Source organism: Eumetopias jubatus, unplaced genomic scaffold, assembly GCF_037043125.1.
Source record: "Eumetopias jubatus isolate StellerSeaLion01/CBP00866 unplaced genomic scaffold, mEumJub1_p1.0 scaffold_9, whole genome shotgun sequence".
In the NCBI taxonomy this organism is placed as follows: domain Eukaryota; kingdom Metazoa; phylum Chordata; class Mammalia; order Carnivora; family Otariidae; genus Eumetopias; species Eumetopias jubatus.
The window spans coordinates 20965624-20984977 of record NW_028274815.1 but is presented as its reverse complement, the minus strand read 5'-3'; the positions used below and the strand labels follow the sequence as shown (position 1 = coordinate 20984977).

Sequence of the window (19354 nt, the reverse complement as noted above, 5' to 3'; positions counted from 1 at the left end):
AAGAGGCTGTTCTAAAGGCAGGCAGGCCGGCAGACAGCAGGAGGTGGCGCGATCTGCCTAACCATAAGGTGCCAGAAAGCAGTGAAAACCAGACGCAAAGCATACTGGCTTGGGGGCTCTTCGCTTAGGGACTTCCATCCTGCACTCACACAGCAATTGTCCTTAAAGGACTGCTGATCTGGGCCTTAAAGAATGGCGAGAAAAAATCCTTTGAACCGTCAAAAAAAAAAAAAAAAGAAAAGCATAGCTGTTCCTAATTTCGAATCATCTCCTACGTTTCACACAGTTTGGAAAGGATTCTATCAGAAATGGATAATATTAAAACAAAAGAGCTGATGCTGAGATGGTGAACCTGGGTCCCCTCAGTTCCCTTGTCCAGACTGTTTACCTTGCCTTGGATGCACTCCTTTTTTTCTCCTAGAACGTCTTTCTTTTTCCTTTCAGGCGCAACACAAATGCCACCTCTTCCAGGAACCCCTCCACATGGTCCAGGCGGAAGTAATCTCTTCCTCCTCTGCCCTCCCATAGCATCTCCTTGTGGCTTGGCTTTGCATGGGTCACCAGGCCGGGTTGTTTACACGGCTGCTTTTGCACTAAATTATGCGCACCTAGAGACCAGGGGCCGTGACCGTGACGGTGTACCTACACAGCACCTGGTACAGCGGTAGGCGCGGAGTCGGTGCTCAGTAAGCGCTCGCTGAGTTGAATCAATTTTCCGGAAAAATCCCTCAGGGCAAGATCTCTTGCTCGAGGCGCGGATGAATGATTCAAGGGTGGTTTTTTGCATTCTTTACCTTATAGTCACGGCGCGCCTAGTATCCAGCTGTCCGGCACATACCTGTGGAATTGAAACGCACCTCCGCCGCCCGCCGCCAGCGTGCGGGACCAGCCCGAAGGGGGCAGGTTTCCCCTGCGCGTCCGCACGCCAGCCTGGGAGCTGGGGTGGGGGGGGCGCCTGGGTCGTGCTCGGCCGCAGGGGGCGGGGTTCGGAGGGAACTCGGCCCGCTTGCCCGCCCCCTCCTCCGCGCGGCGGAAGCCCCGCCCCCGGCCGCGCGCTCGCGCAGGCGGCGCGTGCCCGCCCCCCGCCCTGCGCCCTCGCGCCCTCGCGCCCTCGCGCCGGGGGCGGGCTTGCTGCGCGTGCCGGGCGGGGAAACTGCGCGAGCCGGGCGCCTGAGAACGTTCCCCGCGGGGGCGGCTCCGGGGCCTGAGCGGGCGCCGCCGCCACCTCAGCCGCCGGGGCCGGGCCGGAGGAGGCGGAGGAGGCTGCGGCCGCCCGAGACCCTCTCGACGTCCCCAGCTCCGGCCGGGAAGTGAGTGAGGTGGGGGTTCGCGGCGCCGGCCGCGGGCTGCAGGAGAGGAGCAGGGTGCTGGAGCCTCGCGCCCGCGAGGAGCGGGAAGGAGCCCGCGCAGCGCCAGGACCTCGGGAGCCTGCGGGGGTGCAGGGCCGGGAGCGGCAGGGCTGGGGCTCCGGGACCCGGGGCCGCTGCACCGCGCGCGCTGCGGGGGGAGACGGTGCCGCGCGCCCGGCCCTGGAGGGGCGAGCGGAGGGGATGGAGCGGAGCCCCGGGCCGGGGAGGGGAGGTCTCCGGGGTCCCGAGCGCACCGTGGCCGCAGGGCGCGGGGCCGGGGTGCGAGCGCCGGGCTGATGCTGCTGAAGCCCGGCTCGCTGGGAGGAGGCTGTGCGTTAGGTGCTGTAAGGGGCGAAGGAGGCAGGTCCTGGCAGAGGGCAGGTGAGGCAGTTAGGCCCTGGCAGAGGGAAGGGAATGTATTTCAGATCACCCCCAAACACTGTTTGCCGAGGCTCCTAACAGTGAACCTGTGCACCGAGGTCACCTTTGAAAGGAAGGTGTCCTGCGAGGAGGGAGGATGGAGCTAACAAATGCTTGCTGTTAAATTCCTGTGCCAGGCCTTGGGATTAGGAAGACCTTCCAGCATTTCTAGCAGACGTTTATTGATTAAGCTACTTTGGGTTAGAGAACCGTGGTCAGCACTGGGGCCACAAAATAGTGTAAAACACAACCGTAATTTGCTATTTAGGTGCTAACAATTTGGTAGTGAAGGTATGCGTGTAGAATACAAAGTGGCATTGAATTTCGCCTCATACTTCATTCACTTTAGGTCTTTTCCCATAAATTGCTTGGTTTGGGGATAAAGCAGAAGAGTCAGAGGAGCTTGTGGGGGAAATTTGGGAGAGTTTTGAAGGCAGTTCTGCTTAACATTTAAAGGGGGAGAAGGGAAGAAGAAATTTGGAAAGAGGAAGTTCCCTTCCTTCCCTCCTCGAATTAAGCTCCGTGACTATCACTGCTAAATCCTCAATGACAAGAACAGTGCCTGGCCCAGCAGTCAGGCAAAAAATAGTTACTGCATGAATGAATGAACCAAGCAAGGTTTTGCTGTATTTTACACGCAGCAGTATTAATTATTTTGGTATTAGGGATGGCTGATGGACTTCCTCTGTTCCTGAAATATTCTTTCTTTTCTTCTCCTTTTTCTTCTTTTTTTTTTTTTTTTTTCTTGTCATGTAAGGTAACCCAGGTTTCTAGGTCTGGGAATTTAAAGCAATGGCCAGGGTAATGGAGTGGTGATGTTTTGGGACCACCCTGCCACATCTTTATTGCATATTGGCCATCAGGAGCTTACTTCTTGGGACATTGCTTCAAATCATCCAATTCTGGTTCTTCTCTTTTCTATCACTCGAGGAAGAAGAGTACTTTTGTCTAGGTAACATTTTTTTTCTCTTTTATCCGGGTTCTTGGATCTTCCATCTGCAGTAAGAGACTGTATCTCTGCTCTAAGGGCTGCAATTCTACCTGTGGTCTGCCATGGTTGGATTTCTGGGCTCTCTAGCTCCCAGCTGCTGTTTCAGTGCCCGGGGTTGCAGTGCCTGTTGGATTACTTTGTCTGCCAAATTAAAACTTGACCTTTTATGAGTTCTATGAGGATTTTTATCATACATAAGTGGAATTACCTTTGGAGAGGGTTACGTAGCTGAAGTTGTGCTAGCAAGGTTTTTGAGTGTTCCCTATGCATGAAGACAGATTTTCCACTAAAACCAATAGAATGCCGTTACCTTTTATTTTATGACTTTTTTTTCTTTTATTTTATGACTTTAATAGAAATCTTTTAAGGGCGCTCGTGTCCACCTATAAAAAACAAGGGTAATATATGTATTTTTAAAGATTTTTTTTTTTTTTTTATTTGAGAGAGAGAGTGAGAGAGAGCACAAGAGGGCGTAAGGTCAGAGGGAGAAGAAGACTCCCTGCCAAGTAGGGAGCCCGATGCGGGGACTCGATCCCGGAACTCTGGGATCGTGACCTGAGCCGAAGGCAGTCGCTTAACCAACTGAGCCACTCAGGCACCCAAAAAACAAGGGTAATATTAATCCAGATTTGGTCTCGTTCTGTAAGCCTTGAAGAACTAAGTTCATTTCTCTTTTGTTTCAGAGTACAACCAGCAGGAGTCCATCAGTTCTTGTTTTGGGGTACCCTAGTCCTGTAATTTTGGGTGCCTTATTCCAGGTTCTCCCAGTGATATTATAATATATCCATATGTTTATATTTCTTTTAAAATCAACTTTATGGATGTGCAGTTGACATACAATAAAATACTCAAATGTCTGAGTTTTGAAAAATATATGTACTTTGTAACCACTATCCCAATCAGGATGTAGAAATTTTGGGGCGCCTGGGTGGCTCAGTCATTAAGCGTCTGCCTTTGGCTCAGGTCATGGTCCCAGGATCCTGGGATCGAGCCCCACATCGGGCTCCCTGCTCAGCGGGAAGCCTGCTTCTCCCTCTCCCACTCCCCCTGCTTGTGTTCCCTCTCTCGCTGTGTCTCTCTCTGTCAAATAAATAAATAAAATCTTAAAAAAAAAAAAGAAATTTACATCATCCCAGAAAATTCCCTCATGCTGATTTATAGTCTATCCCCTCTCATTTACTTCTAGTTATACAAGCATCAGGGCTGTGGTGTCTAGTTGTGCAGGATGTATATTGCCCACCTTTAGGGGGTACCATTCCTAGCAGAATCCCTGCAGATGTACCTCCTGGGGTTGTCTCATGCACAGTCTGTGGGGCTGTGTACTGCAGCTCTGCAAATGGCTCATGAACACACACTTATAAAATACTCAAATAGTACAGACTGAATAAATGCCCCCTTGGTCCACTCCCTTTTCTACTGAAATTGCAGTTATCAGTTTGTTGTTATCCTTCCAGACCTTTGCATTTTCATCTGTATATAGGTAATACCGAAAAAACAGAATTTCCCTCCACCCTTAAGTTATTGATGTGATACTGCACATTGTTCTGCAACATTTTTTTCCCCTTACCAAAATGTCTGAGATCTTTCCATGTTGGAACATAGGTATCTACCTGATTTTTCTTGACTACTACATGATCTCTTATGTGGTATGTGCATTGTACTATAGTTTATTTAACCGTCTCCTCATTAAAGGCCATTTAAGCTCTTTACCGTTTCAGACATTGTTGCAGTGAATGAAAGAAGTAGAATTGCAAAGGGGGTGCACATTTTAAATTTTAATTCAGGGAGATTAACCATGGAACTTGTGGATCTGGTTCATTTTTTTTTTTTTAATACTAGGTAATGTTCAATTGTGTATACTTAAATCCCCTTTTTCATCATTCACTGAGGGACAGACAGTTGTGTTACTTTGGATGCTAATTCTTTGATGGATATATGTGTTGCAGATGCATCCTGCTAGTTGAGGCTTGCCTTTCCCCTTGGTTAGCAGTGTCTTTGTATGCAAGTTTAAAATTTTAATGTGTATTTATGAAAAAATTTCCCTTAAATTAAAAAAAAAGGTTGTGTCGAGTCTAGTTTTTTGCTTTTGTTTCTGTTTTTAAAGATTTATTTATTTGAGAGAGAGAGCAAGCACGAGCTGGGGCAGAGGGAGAGGGAGATGGACAAGGACAAGCCGACTCCCCGCTGAGCAGGGAGCCTGACGTGGGACTCAATGCCAGGATCCCAAGATCATGACCTGAGCCGAAGTCAGACGCTTAACCAACTGAGCTACCCAGGTGCCCCTGTGTGTGTCTGGTTCAAGTAAATTTTCTCTACCCCAGTGTATGAATTATATATTTCTATATTTTCTTCCAAACTGAAAAAGGGGGTGCTTGGCTGGCTCAGTTGGAAGAGTGTGCCACTCTTGATCTGGGGTTGTGAGTTTGAGTACGACAGTGGGTGTAGAGATTGCTTAAATAAATAGAACTTAAAAAATTTTAAATTAAAAAAAGTTTTGCTTTCCATGTGGAATTTCTATGTGGTGTAATGAAGAGAAACTTTTTTTCCCCAATTCGATAATGAAGAGAGACTTTTTTTTCCACTTCAGATAACCAGTTTTTCAGCACCTTTTCTCATTTTTTTAAATTGTAAAATATACTGACAACAGTTTATCATTTTAGCCCTTTGTAAGTGTACATTTGTGGCATTAAGTACCTTCATATAACAATATGTTATATTGTAACCATCAATATGTTATATTGTAACCAACAATATGTTATAGTGTAACCATCACTACTGTCCATGTCCGGAACTTTTTCATCTTCCCCACCTGAAACTCTGTACCCACTAAACACCGATTCCTTATTTTCACCTCCCTTCAGCCCCTGGCAACCACCATTCTGCTTTCTGTCTCTATGAATGTGACTACTCCAGGTACCTCATGTAAGTGGAATCATACAATATTTGTCCTTTTGTCTGGCTTATTTCACTTAGCATGTCTTTGGAGTTCATGTATATTGTAGCATGTGTCGGGATTTCCTTCCTTTTTTAAGGCTAAATACTCTTCCATTTTATGTATATACACATTTGTTTATTCATCTATCAGTGGACACAGATTGTTTCTACCTTTTGCCTATTGTGAATACTGCTGTTATGAACATGGTGTTCAAGTCCCTGTTTTCAGTTCTTTTGTGTATATACGCGGAAGTGGAACTGTCCATGATATTTTTTTTTAAAGATTTTTGTTTATTTATTTCAGAGAGAGAGAGCACAACCAGGGGGAGCAGGAAAGGGAGAAGCAGACTCCCCACCGAGCAGAGAGCCTGACACAGGGCTCGATCCCAGGACCCCGGGATCATGACCCAAGCCAAAGGCAGACGCCCAACCCACTGAACCACCCAGGCACCCCATCCATGATATTTAAAAAAAAAATTATGTACATGACTGAATATGACCAAAATGGATAGATAGTAGAGAGTATGTACCCCTTCTTCTCCACCTGCAGTTTCTCCTGTTATTAACATCTTGTTTTAGTGTAGTACCTTTGTTATAACTGATGAATCAATGTTGATACATTATTATTAATTTAAGTTCATAGTATATATTAGGCTTCTCTTTGTGTCCTTTGTGTTTTGTGGATTTTGACAAATGCAAAATGTCATGCATCATTAATGTCAGCACATGACATTTCATGTAATGTCATTGCACTATCGTCAAAATAATTTCATTGCCCTAAAAATCCCGTGTTCCATCTACGCATTCCTTCCTCCCTCCTCCTGAGCTCCTGATAACTTCTGATTATTTTACTGTGTCTATAGTTTTGCCTTTTCCAGAATGACATACAGTTGGAAATCATATGGTATTGTAGTCTTTCAGACTGTTCTCTTTCACTTAGCAATATGCATTTAAAGTTCCTCTATGTCGTTTCTTGGCTTGATAGTTTGTTTGTTTGTTTGTTTCTTCTTTTAAATTCTAGTTAACATACAGTTCAATATTGGTTTCAGGAGCAGAGTTCAGTGGTTCATCACTTACATAGAGCACCCAGTGCTCATTATGGCAAGTGCCCTCCCTAATACCCATGCCCCCTCTTTCCCATCCCCCACACACCTCCCTCCATCAACCCTCAGTTTGTTCTCTGTAGTTAAGAGTATCTCATGATTTGTTTCCCTCGCTCTCTTCCCCCCCGCTGTATGTTCATCCATTTTGTTTCTTAAATTCCACATGAGTGAAATCATATGGTACTCGTCTTTCTCTGACTGACTTCGCTTAGCATAATACACTCTAACTCCATCCATGTCATTGCAAATGGCAAGATTTCATTCTTTTTGATGGCTGAGTGGTATTCCAATATATATAACACATCTTTATCCATTCATCAGTCGATGGACATTCGGGCTCTTTCCATAGTTTGGCTATTATTGATAATGCTGCTATAAACATCGGGGTAACTTATTTCTTTTTATTGTTAAATAATATTCCAGTACCATTCACCTATTGAAGGACATCTTGGTCACTTCCAGTTTTGGGCAATTATGAGTGAAATGTCTAAATATTCATGTTCAGGTTTTTGTTTGGACACAGGTTTTCAACTCTTTTCAGTAAATACATAGGAGCATTTTTGCTGGATTGCATGATAAGAGTTTAGCTTTATAAGAAACTGCCTAACTGCCTTCCGAAGTGGCTGTACAATTTTGCATTCCCAATAATTAAAGAAATGTATATCCTCGCACCCTAAATGTACTTAAAAAATAAGTCTTTGTCAGACTGTTCTCTAAAATGAAACTTTATCTGGAATGAATTCTTATTCTAATTGTTGCTTTTGTTGGCCATCTTTCTTAGCATTATATTTCTTTATGTCTTTTGAAGTTTTGTTTACAGACTCATTCGAGTGTGAGTGCTTTTGATTTTGTTTTCCTTATTTCTGTGCTCACCCTTCTCTGTGAGATATATCAGGTGTTCCCATTGTCTTTTTGGACCATAGTCAAGAAGTCAGGTATAATAATGGTGGGTCAGGGGTCCTACTCTTTGAGATAATTGGGTCTATTTTAGATCGATTCACAGAGTATGTGAATGTCTTGGTTCAGTTCCTGGTCATGAGGCTGTGTTTTTATCTTCCCACTTTTCTAGGCCTAGAGCATTACATAAACCGTAGCTCTAGGCAGAGACTGGCAGCAGTATTTTGTAGCTTCCTTTCAGCTCCAGCTTCATCCTTGGCTTTAAGCGGTGAGTCTGGCTCAGATGTCTCCTGTTTCTCCACCTCCTTTATTTTGTCACTGTTGCCCTGCAGAAGGTATGCACCTGCTTCTGGACTCAGCATCCAGCAAGACTGTAGCTTCAGTCCTGCTTACATTTTTGTGTATCTGTTTTGTTTCTGATCCAGATGGAGTTTTATCTTGTTTTTGAGCCTGCTTAAGTCATTAAAAAGAAAATATATATATATATATTTATTTTTAAGATTTTATTTTTAAGTCATCTCTATACCCAACGTGGAGCTTGAACTTAACAACCCTGAGATCAAGAGTCACATACTCTACCGACTGAGCCAGCCAGGCACCCCAAGTTATTTAAAAATATATTTAAAAAATATTTTATCTATTGCTGTGTATTTGGAGTGGAGGGGATGCATCAAAGTGTTTACTTACTGGGCTATTTTGATTAGAAGATTTAATTGACCAGGCTTCTTTCTAATCTCCACACCACCCTCCAGTACAAAAATTGAATAGCAGAGATGATAATGGGCATTTTTAGCTTTTTCCTGAATGAGAATGCCTCCGGTGTTTCACTATTAGATATGATACTTACTGAAGGTTTCTGGTAGATTTCTTTTGTCAGTTTATGGAAGTTTTCATCTGTTCTTGGTTTGTATTTTTTTTTTTAAGTTTTATTTATTTAAGTAATCTCTACACCCCCGTGGGGCTTGAACTCACAACCCTGAGATCAAGAGTTGTATGCTCCTCGACTGAGCCAGCCAGGCGTCCTGGCTTGTGTGTGCGTGTTTTTTTTTGTTTTTCTTTTAAAGCTTTTATTTATTTATTTATTTGAGAGAGAGAGAGAGAGTACATGAGCAGGGGCAGAAGCAGAGGGAGAAGCAGACTCCCCACTGAGCAGGGAGCCTGATGCGGGGCTCAATCCCAGGACCCTGGGATCATGACCTGAGCTGAAGGCAGACACTTAACCAACTAAGCCACCCAGGTGCCCCTGGTTTATATTTTTATTGGGTGTTGAATTTTTTTTTTTTTGGCATTTGTTGAAATTATCATTGTTTTCTCTTTAATATGTTAAGAGTAGGACAGACAACTTTCTGAGTTGCAGATAACTGAGAGAAACATATATTGTATATGATTTACTTGATAATGCATTTTTTTCACAAAAAATGAATCTTTAGAAAACTCAACTTTGATCTTGAATTTTTGTGTATTAACATTATAAATAAGCTAATAACAGAACTAAAATGCTATAATAATTAGGTCTGGGCTAAATATTCTTTTTTTTTTGAGGATTTTATTTATTTATTTGATGGAGAGAGACAGCGAGAGAGGGAGCACAAGCAGGGGGAGTGGGAGAGGGAGAAGTGGGCTAAATATTCTTGTAACTAAGCTTCACTATAATGAAATAGTCCTCAGTTAAAACAATTTTTGGGGGGTACCTGGGTGGCTCAGTCGTTAAGTGTCTGCCTTCAGCTCAGGTCATGATCCCAGGGTCCTGGGATGGAGCCACACATCGGGCTCCCTGCTCAGTGGGAAGCCTGCTTCTTCCTCTCCCTCTCCCCCTGCTTGTGTTCCCTCTCTCGCTGTGTCTCTCTCCATCAAATAAATAAATAAACTCTTTAAAAACACAACAACAATTTTTGGGTAACTTCTGGGACTCTACAAGGATTTGTTCAGCCCCTAACCATTCCCACTTCTTCCTGGCTTCTTTTTGTAGACTCTTTACTCCCTCCTTTTAACTTTTCTCTCTGCTCTGTCTCCTCTTGCCAGAGAGAGACTTTCTTCTGCGAGTAATAATGTTATTTATTGTGAGGCTATAGTGTATCAGGTGCTTTTCATAGATAAGGACTATTCTTTAATCTTTATAAGTTTGGAAGCTAGGTATGGTATCTCAAGTATATGGGTGAGGAAACTGGGCTCAGAGAAGTTATAACTTCTTTAGGGCTATACAGCTAATCAGTGACCCTGCTAGTATTTGAACCCGGGGCAGACTTCAGAGTCCTTTCTACATGCTGTCTTTAAAAGAAGACTGTCATTCCAGTTCAACTTGAGTTTTGTGTTTTGGCCTACCTACATGATTCCTGAGCATGGTGATAGGACCACTTTGTGTCTCCAGTATGTTTTCCTTAAGAGACTTTTTTTTTTCTTCAAGATTTTATTTATTTATTTATTTGACAGAGAGAGAGAGAGAGAGAGACAGCGAGAGAGGGAACACAAGCAGGGGGAGTGGGAGAGGGAGAAGCAGACTGCCCGCTGAGCAGGGAGCCGGACGTGGGGCTTGATCCCAGGACCCTGGGATCATGAACTGAGCTGAAGGCAGACGCTTAACAACTGAGCCACCCAGGCGCGCTGAGACTTTTTCTTTAGTCAGATACTTCATTACTTCTTCCCAGTCTGATGTTTTACATCTTCTTGAGAGATTTCTTATAATGACTAAATCTTTCTTAAAGAAACATAGAATGAAAAGTGTCATGGTTAAGCATGTGGGCTCTGGAGTAAACTGTTTTGGTTGGACCTTGAGTTTATTTTAATTTTCTGGACGTTATGAAACATTGACTTTCAAAAAGACTTGGAGAATAAAAATAGTGCTACCTGTGTACATACAGCTCAAGAAACCAGGCTCCTTTTAAGCTTGAACCCTGACATAACTCCTACCCAATTGTATTCTCTTCCCCTTTTGAGGGAACTATGTTCTGAATTCAATGCTTTTTATTCCTATACATATTTTCATATTTTTATTACATAAATAGCCCTGAAACATATATTATTTTGCATTTAAAAAACTTTATATTAACAGTATTAATTATTTTTTTTGTAACTTGTTTTTTTTCCCCCTCTCAGTGTCGTGAGACTCATCTATATGGGTATACGTAGCTGTTCTGCTTTCATCTTGGCAGAATAGGATTCTGTTTTTGGACTATGTCACAGTTTACTTTTATATTTTCCTGTGGATTGGCAGTTCGTTTGTTCTGGGTTTCTTTTTTTTTTTTTTGCTATTACAAATAATGCTGCAATGAATATTCTTGTCACATATCCTTGTGCACACATGCGTATCTTTTAGAGCATGTACCTGGGAGTAAAACACTGGCTCATGTGCCATGCACATCTTCAGCTTCAGCAGGTATTACTCAGTTCCGTTCTGAAGTGGTTTTACCAGTTGACATTTGCGCCAGTGGTGTGCGGCTTCTGTTGCTTCCCTGCTTTCTAATTTTTGCAAATCTGCTGGATGAACAATATAATCTTATTTTGGTTTTTAATATAGCTTTTTCTGATTACTAGTGAGATTGAACATTGCTCGATGTTTTTATTGGCTCTTTAGATTTCCTCTTCTGTGATTTGCTTGTTTTCATCATTTACCTTTTTTTTCTGTTGCACTGTCTTTTTCATATTGGTTTATAATTTTTACTACATTTTATACTAATATAGAATGGTGGTATAATGGACCAAGAGTTAGGGGTTCTGGGTTTCTATTTCCAGTTCTTTCTTGTGAAGTATAACTGTCACCTGGGACAAGACATTTATCTGGATGCTCAAAATTTGGGGTCTGTGTTAGGTCATTTCTAAGCCCTCCCATTCTGATTCTCCATTGCTTTGTTTTGGCTTTTTAGCTCATAAGCATTACTACAAATGTGTTAGCTGAAATTAAAGATATGAGAACACAGAGAAGGAATTGTTAATATCTTTCTATGTGAAGGCTGCACACTGCTATTAATTAATTATTTTAAGATTTTATTTTTAAGTAATCTCCACACCCAGTGTGGGGCTTGAACTCACAACCCCTGAGATCAGGAGTCCCGCATGCTTTACCACTTGAGCCAGGCAGGCACCGTTGCACACTGCTGTTTAATTGGTTTTCTTTTCTTTTCATTAATTCCAAAGTCATTTGAAAAAGTCATTCTTAATATCTGTCTAAAAAAAGTCTTCAGGGGGGCGCCTGGGTGGCTCAGTCAGTTAAGCGTCTGCCTTCGGCTTGGTCATGATCCCAGGGTCCTGGGATCGAGTCCCGCATCAGGCTCCTTGCTTGGCAGGGCGCCTACTTCTCCCTCTGCCTGCCGCTCTTCCTGCTTTGTGCTCTCTCTGACAAATAAATAAAATCTTAAAAAAAAAATCTCTAGGAACAAGGTTAACTATAGAAATAACTAGCAAGGATATGTTTTCTGAAATACGACTGAAAACTAGAGCTTTGCATGTCCTTTCAGGAGTGTACCTTTTATTGTTCATATGCTTTTAGTATTTCCTAATTAGGTAAGTAGTTTAGAATCTTTGTTTAGAGCTAAAATTTCCTCTTATTAACTAAGCAACCCATAGCAGGTTTTGGGAAAAACTAGGAGGTTTGTCTTTAGCACACTAGAGGCACCTGTTTCTTCTTTCAGTGGCCTGCCTTCTGTTACATTCTTTCTCTGATTCTTTGGGCACATTGCATTTTTATCTCCTTACCTCCTTTCCCTTTTGTTAGAACCTTTTCTCTATTCCAAATTTAAAGTGTGGCAGATGATTGATAACAAAGTATTTACTCTTCTTCCAAGTCTATATCTGTATACCATATTTTTTTTAAGTCTATTTTATTTTTTTTAGTAACCTCTACACCCAAATTGGGGCTCAAGCTCATGACCCCAAAATCAGGAGTTGCATGTTCTTCCAGCTGAGCCAGCCAGGCGCCCTAATATTTCTATACCTTTAAATAAATCAGAAGAATTGTAAATTAGGAAAGAGTCTTGCCTATAGGATTCTAGTCTATGCATCATCCAAGAGGGTAGTTACACAATAACATCAATAATAATGATAATAATAATAGGAGTTAATATTTATTAGGCTCTTATTTTGTGCCAGGCATTGTGCTAAATGCTTTACATAATTTATTAATAGTTACCACAGCCCTATGAGGTGATTATATCAGCTATTCGAAGCTCTTTGTAGTAGTGGAGTGAAGTTTTGAATGTTTTTTTATTGGAACCTAGAGAACTTTTTCAGATTTGTAAAAAAGAAAATCTTAGGGTTTCACAAACATTTACTTTCTCTGGCTTTTTTTTTTTTTTTTTTAATCTAAAGGAGAAGAGAAAAGAAGTGGTAGAGGAAGGATAGTTGAGAATTTTCCTGAAATAAGCAAGGAAGTTAGTTCTCTTTCAGGGAAGTTTGACTAGTTACAGTAAATACTAATTAGTGACAATCTCTCTTATCTCTGACTTCTTTTTTTTAAGTTTTTTAAAAAGATTTTATTTATTTATTAGAGAGAGAGAGAGACAGGGAGACAGGGAACACAAGCAGGGGGAGTGGGAGAGGGAGAAGCAGGCTTTCCGCGGAGAAGGGAGCCCGATGCAGGGCTCGATCCTAGGACCCCGGGATCATGACCTGAGTGGAAGGCAGATGCTTAACAACTGAGCCACCTGGGCGCCCCTCTTTTTTTTTTTTTAAGATTTTATTTATTTGTTTGACACAGAGAGAGAGAGACAGCGAGAGAGGGAACACAAGCAGTGGGAGACGGAGAAGCAGGCTTCCTGAGGGGCAGGGAGCCTGACGTGGGGCTCGATCCCAAGACCCTGGGATCATGACCTGGGCCGAAGGCAGATGCTCAATGACTGAGCCACCCAGGCGCCCCTTATCTCTGACTTCTTAAATAAATGGGCATCCAGAGAAAAACTGATAGTTTTGCTGGGAGACAGTGAATTTGCTCAAGAAGTTTTGTTACATGGATGCTTTGAAGTAACTGAGAGCTGGAAGTGTTAAGACATTAATAAAATGATTCAAGGGAAATGAAGGCTATTTAACACGTAGGTGTAGTACAGAGATATTCTGGAAACATTTCTAGAGCCTGCTCTCTTTCCAGTAGTCTTTTCCTTTAGTCTTTCCTGCTTGCAGACTTAGTCCGGCTCTGGAGCATATTGCTTTCTAGATAGGACTAACAAGGGTCCAGACATTTTGTTGCACTAGTCTCCAGACTTCATTTAACTGCAACATGAAGTCTAAACCAGCAACACGTCTTGTGGACCTGTATTTTCCTCACTCCTCATGTTTGCCCTGGAGGGGGCGATGTGGTGCAGCAGAAGGAGAGTAGGCTTTAGAGTCAAATGGGTTGGTTGCCTAACTCCACAAATACCAACTTCGTAACCTTAGGCCAAGTTAACTAACCACGTAGGCTCTAAATTTCCTCATCTAATTCTGCCACCCATGTTACTCATTTGTTCCTCAAACCTAGCACAGTCCCATTTTCTCATTCTGGGGTGGTTGTTTTTTTATTTTTAATTAAAAAAAATTTTTTTGTAAAGAGCAGTGTTTTCTAGAGTGGGAGATGCATGCAAAATGATCCTCCAGGTAGGGTATAACAAAATATGGGCAATTAACTTTTATGAATATTTTGTCCATAGGTTGACACTTTAGTCCATCTCTATGTCTGGTGATACACATCGGGTTTGGTAAGCTAAGTAACCTGAGGGGGGTACTGGGGACATCACAGCCTGGAGGGGCCTGTCATGTGAGCCTCTTTACTTGTTGGCTTACATTCTGTTTGGACATATTAAAGTCCATCTCTGCCTGGCTTAGTGGTCTTTCAGATCATATTATCTGATTTCAATTAGACGAACCTTGCTAAATAGACAAAGGCCTTAAAGGATTCCTGTAAAGAAATTGCACGTTGAAGTTTCAGATTCAGCTGAAGATTGAAGTAATAATGCAAGGACACAGGAACAACAAGAAAAACGCAGAGATGATACTTTTATTTATATTATAAGCTTGTCAGTCTAATGCAATGTGTAAAACAATGATGTAAGTGGATTGAAGAGGAATCTGTAAAAAATTGTTAAATATTATTTGATATATGGGTTCATATGCACTGTTGAGTATATTATATCTTAAGATATTCACTAATGATAGTATGAAGTTACTGTTATCAGTTGAGATATTTTAAAACTAAGCATTTGGTATATGAAGACAAACTTATTGAAAATTTTCAGTGATTATAGTCATGAGCTGATTAATCTAGTACATTAAAAATTATTAAGTTAGTGATACATTTTTAGAAGATTCTTTGGAGATTTTTTACTTTAGGAGTAAAAGATAAAAAGCCATAAATCTTTGCTCTTCCTGTTTTGGTAAAAGTGGCTGAAATACCATATAGACAAATCAGTAGCTTTAGTTTGGTGACTAAAATGCATTCTTTGTTGGGATACTCACAGAAGACATTGCTAAAGATCGAAGTAATAAATATTATATCAGATTTGGAGTTTGCAAGAGTTCGTGTACATTTGGATAAATGTACAGAGCTTGTGGTATTTGATATACTCCATTTCAATAATAAATCATATGGAGTCCTGCCTCCCCAACCTCCACCCTCTAAAGAAAAGATTTATCAGAGAATATACTCCAAGTAAATGACTTAACATTTTATTATGAGATAGGACCTATAAAGTGTGAAGAATAATACAGGGTGCCCAGAACCCAGTCTAATAAATAAAACATAGCTAAATAGAGTTGGTGTCCCTCTGCAGTCACATCATTCTGCTTTTATCTCCAGAGGTATTCACTCTTCTGAACTTGGTGATGCATGCTTCATGTGCACTTGGAAAGAATTTGTATTTTGCCATTATCGGGTGGGACGTTCGATAAGTATCAGTTAGATCTAGTTGGCTGATGGTGTTGTTCAGTCCTTCATATTCATCTTGACTTTCTACTTGTATTGATCATAGAGGAGAATTGAAGTCTTCAAGTGGAAGTGTGGATTTATCCATTTCTCCTTGCAGTTCTATCAATTTTTGCTTAGTGTATTTTGAGGCACTGTGGTTAGGTATGTAGACATTTAGGATTGTTATGTCTTCTCAGGGAATTCTATATGTTACAGACCCAATAGTATAATGTTATAGATATTGTTTTATGTAGTTGCTTTTTATTTTGAAGATTTTATTAATTTAATTAATAAATTAATTTAATAAATTAATTTATTTATTAGAGAGAGAGTGCCATGAGAGTGCAAGCCAGGCAGGGGGGTGGTCAAAGAGGGATGGAGAGGGATAAGCAGACTCCACGCTGAAGGTGGAGCCACATTGGGGGGGGGGGCGCTCTGTCCTACAACCCTGAGATCATCGACTGAGCCACCTAGGCGCCCCTAAAGATTTTATTTTTAAGTAATCTCTATGCCCATCATGGGGCTTGAACTCACAACCCCAAGATCAAGAGTCGCATGCTCCACTGACTGAGCCAGCCAGCCAGGCACCCCTATGCAACTGCTTTTAATTTATTTTTTTTTAAGATGTTGTTTGTTTATTTGACAGAGAGAGACAGGGAGAGAGGGAACACAAGCAGGGGGAGTGGGAGAGGGAGAAGCAGGCTTCCCACTGAGCAGGGAGCCCGATGCAGGGCCTGATCCCAGGACCCTGGGGTCATGACCTGAGCCGAAGGCAGATGCTTAATGACTGAGCCACCCAGGCACCCCTGCAATTGCTTTTTAAATCAGTTAAGAGAATAAAGGAAAAGAAATATGTGATTGTTCTGTCTTTAAAAAAAAAACTTTTTAAGAACAGTTTTAGATTTACTGACAAATTAAACAGTAATAGGGAGTACCTGTATGTACCTCTTGCCTGTTCCGTCTCTTATTAACATCTTACATTAGTGTGGTTCATTTGTTACAATTAAGGAACCAGTGATGATGTGTTATTATTAACTAAAGTCCATGTTTTATTCAGATTTCTGTAGTGTTTCCTCATGACATTTTTCTGTTCCAGAATCCTGTTCAGGATACCACATTATAATTAGTTGCCACGTCTCCTTAGACTTCTCTCGGCTTTATCAGTTTCTTAGGCTTTTCTCATCAAATTTTTGATAAAACTTGACAGATTTGAAGAGTGCTGGTTAGGTATTTTGGTATATTTTCCCTCAATTGAGATTTGCCTACTGTTTTTCTCATGGTTAGACTGGGTTTATGGGTTTTGGGGCAGAAGACCCTAGAAGTAAAATGCCATTTTCATCACATCATGTCAGAGGTACATCCTGTCTACATAATTAGTCACTGTTGACCTCGATCACCTGGCTGAGTTCATGTTTGTCAGATTTCTCCACTGCCAGGGTATTTGTCCCTCTCCCTTTTCCTCTTTGGAAGGAAGTCACTGTGTGCAGCTCACACTTAAGGAGCGGGGGGTTATGCTCCACTTTCTTTTTTTTTTTTAATATTTATTTATTTGACAGAGAGAGACACAGAGAGAGAAGGGAGCACAAGCAGGGGGAGTGGGAGAGGGAGAAGCAGGCTTCCCGCAGAGCAGGGAGCCCGATGCGGGGCTCGATCCCAGGACCCCGGGATCATGACCTGAGCCGAAGGCAGACGCCCAACGACTGAGCCACCCAGGCGCCCCTATGCTCCACTTTCTTTAGGGCAAAGTATCTACATAAATAATCTGGAATTCTACTGCCTAGGATATTTGTCAATTCTTCATTTGTTAATTTATTCACTCATTTATATTAGTATCAACTTAAGGATATCTAATACTCTTTAATGTTGTTGCTGAAATTGTTCCAACTTTGGCCATTGAGAACTTTCAGTTGGCTTCTGTATTCCTTTGATACACTCCTGTCATATGTTTTTTTTCCCCTGCCAGAACTTATTTATTTTCTTTTTTTTTAAGATTTTATTTATTTATTTGACAGAGAGATATAGAGAGAGCACAAGTAGGCAGAGCAGCAGGCAGAGAAAGAAAGCCAAAAGACAAAGCAACTAGAAACAGCAAAAATATAATGAAATCTAGGTCCTAGAGAAAAAAACAAGACTTGCAGGGCGCCTGGGTGGCTCAGTTGGTTAAGCGTCTGTCTTTCTTCCTGTTTAAATTTTTTTTCTCTTGGGGGTAAATTGTTAAGTAACCATCATGTGTGTTAAAGCCTACTTGGTAATACGTCAATGATTTAGGAAAGGATTGGTCTTAATTATCAAAATTTTAGTTGTAGAATGTTAAGGAATGCATTTAGATTTTAAATTTTCTTTAGGTTATATTTAAAACTAAACTTTGCCAGGTACCTTGTTTTAATGGACATGTAATATGTGTAGTTATCATTTAATTTGTGATTCTAATATATTTGAGACTGTGCTATATAAATCACTCCATGATTTACAACAGTTTAATCTCCTTAGGGAAATTGTTTGGCTTATGCTCTTTGTCTAGATATTTTTTCTTCACAGAATAAGGCAAAATTCAGCTGCAGTTATCACAGATTTTGCATCAGTAGGGTCTGTGCAATGGGCTTATTTGTTTTTTTAGCTTTTTGGATGTGGAGATTTGGCAGTGTGCATCTAAAAGCAATGATTATGTAAGATGTTTAGTGAAAGGGTGGGATTTGACTCTACCACGACTCTACCACTTCTGAGTTGTGCCCTCAAGCAAGTTAGTGTTCTTTTCCAGGCTGTTTCCTAATCTATAGAATGGAGATAATAATAATGATACCAGTATCTAGGGTTGTTGGAAGGATTAAATGAGGTAGCACATGGAAAGAGTTTTAACAGTGACTGGCATAGCCTATGTCTGTCAAACTATTACTGTGTGCTAAAAAATTTATCTCTAGTAGTTCTTTGAGTTTGGGGATGAATACTTTCTTTGTTTAATATGAAAATAGAAGATTTTATTTATGTCTTTTATGTATAAGCTAATAACTATTATGTTCTTTAGTCTTTCATTATAATTATTTTCTAAATTGTATTTAGTACCATGTTTATCTGGGTAAAACAGTAGGGATATGGGAAGCTGTGTCCCAACCAATCCAGGACTCCACAGAGAAAATAATCATAGTTAGAAAGAAGACATAGCCCCATATTTTCAGCACAGGAAGCAAGTGTACGAGCTCATTTAATTATTGACTTTATAATATTATAGAAGCTATCAAGTAAATAAAGGGACTGGTTTTTCTTTTTCTATATCGGGCTTCCACTTTATTTTTACTAATTGTCTCTTAAATGTGCATCTACGGCTTGGTTTTCTGTACCTCTTCATAACAGAATGATAAGCACTTGGTTGAATTGTCAAATTGCAGTGGTTTATTGTATCTTTCTTTGTTTCTAGGATGATTGAGGAAAGTGGGAACAAGCGGAAGACCATGGCGGAGAAAAGGCAGCTGTTCATAGAAATGCGTGAGTCCTGAGTGCTTCTGGATTCCTTGTCTGTATGTGTGGGGATGCCTTTTTTTTTTTTTTCCCCTGATGAAGTCACAGCTTTAAGCATTAGCATGTTCCAATTTTTTTTTTTTAAGATTTGTTCATTTTAGAAAGAGGCAGAAAGAGAGAGTATGAGTGGGCCGAGGGGCAGAGAGAGAGGGGTAGGGAGGGAATCTCAAGCAGACTCCCTGCTGAGCACGAAGCCTAACCCGGGGCTCCATCTCATGACCTGGAGATCATGACGGAGGCTGGAGACAATAGTTGGATGCTTAATCGACTGAGCCACCCA

At 41.2% G+C, this 19354-nt stretch overlaps 1 protein-coding gene across 8 annotated transcripts in view; it reads left to right on the top strand.

Annotated features, from left to right (window-relative positions):
- The first annotated feature begins 1153 nt into the window (after window positions 1–1153).
- DTNB (dystrobrevin beta) overlaps window positions 1154–19354 on the top strand; it is a 217723-nt gene continuing 199522 nt past the window's right edge. For 7 of the 8 annotated variants that reach the window (XM_028099502.2, XM_088026349.1, XM_088026351.1 and 4 more), the window contains exons 1-2: window positions 1228–1310; window positions 18974–19041. In XM_028099502.2, coding sequence (XP_027955303.1) covers window positions 18975–19041 — 67 coding nt within the window. In that variant the 5' untranslated portion in view covers window positions 1228–1310; window position 18974. Of the gene's footprint in view, window positions 1311–18973; window positions 19042–19354 lie in introns of all 8 variants that reach the window. The other variant, XM_088026354.1, reaches the window with a different exon arrangement.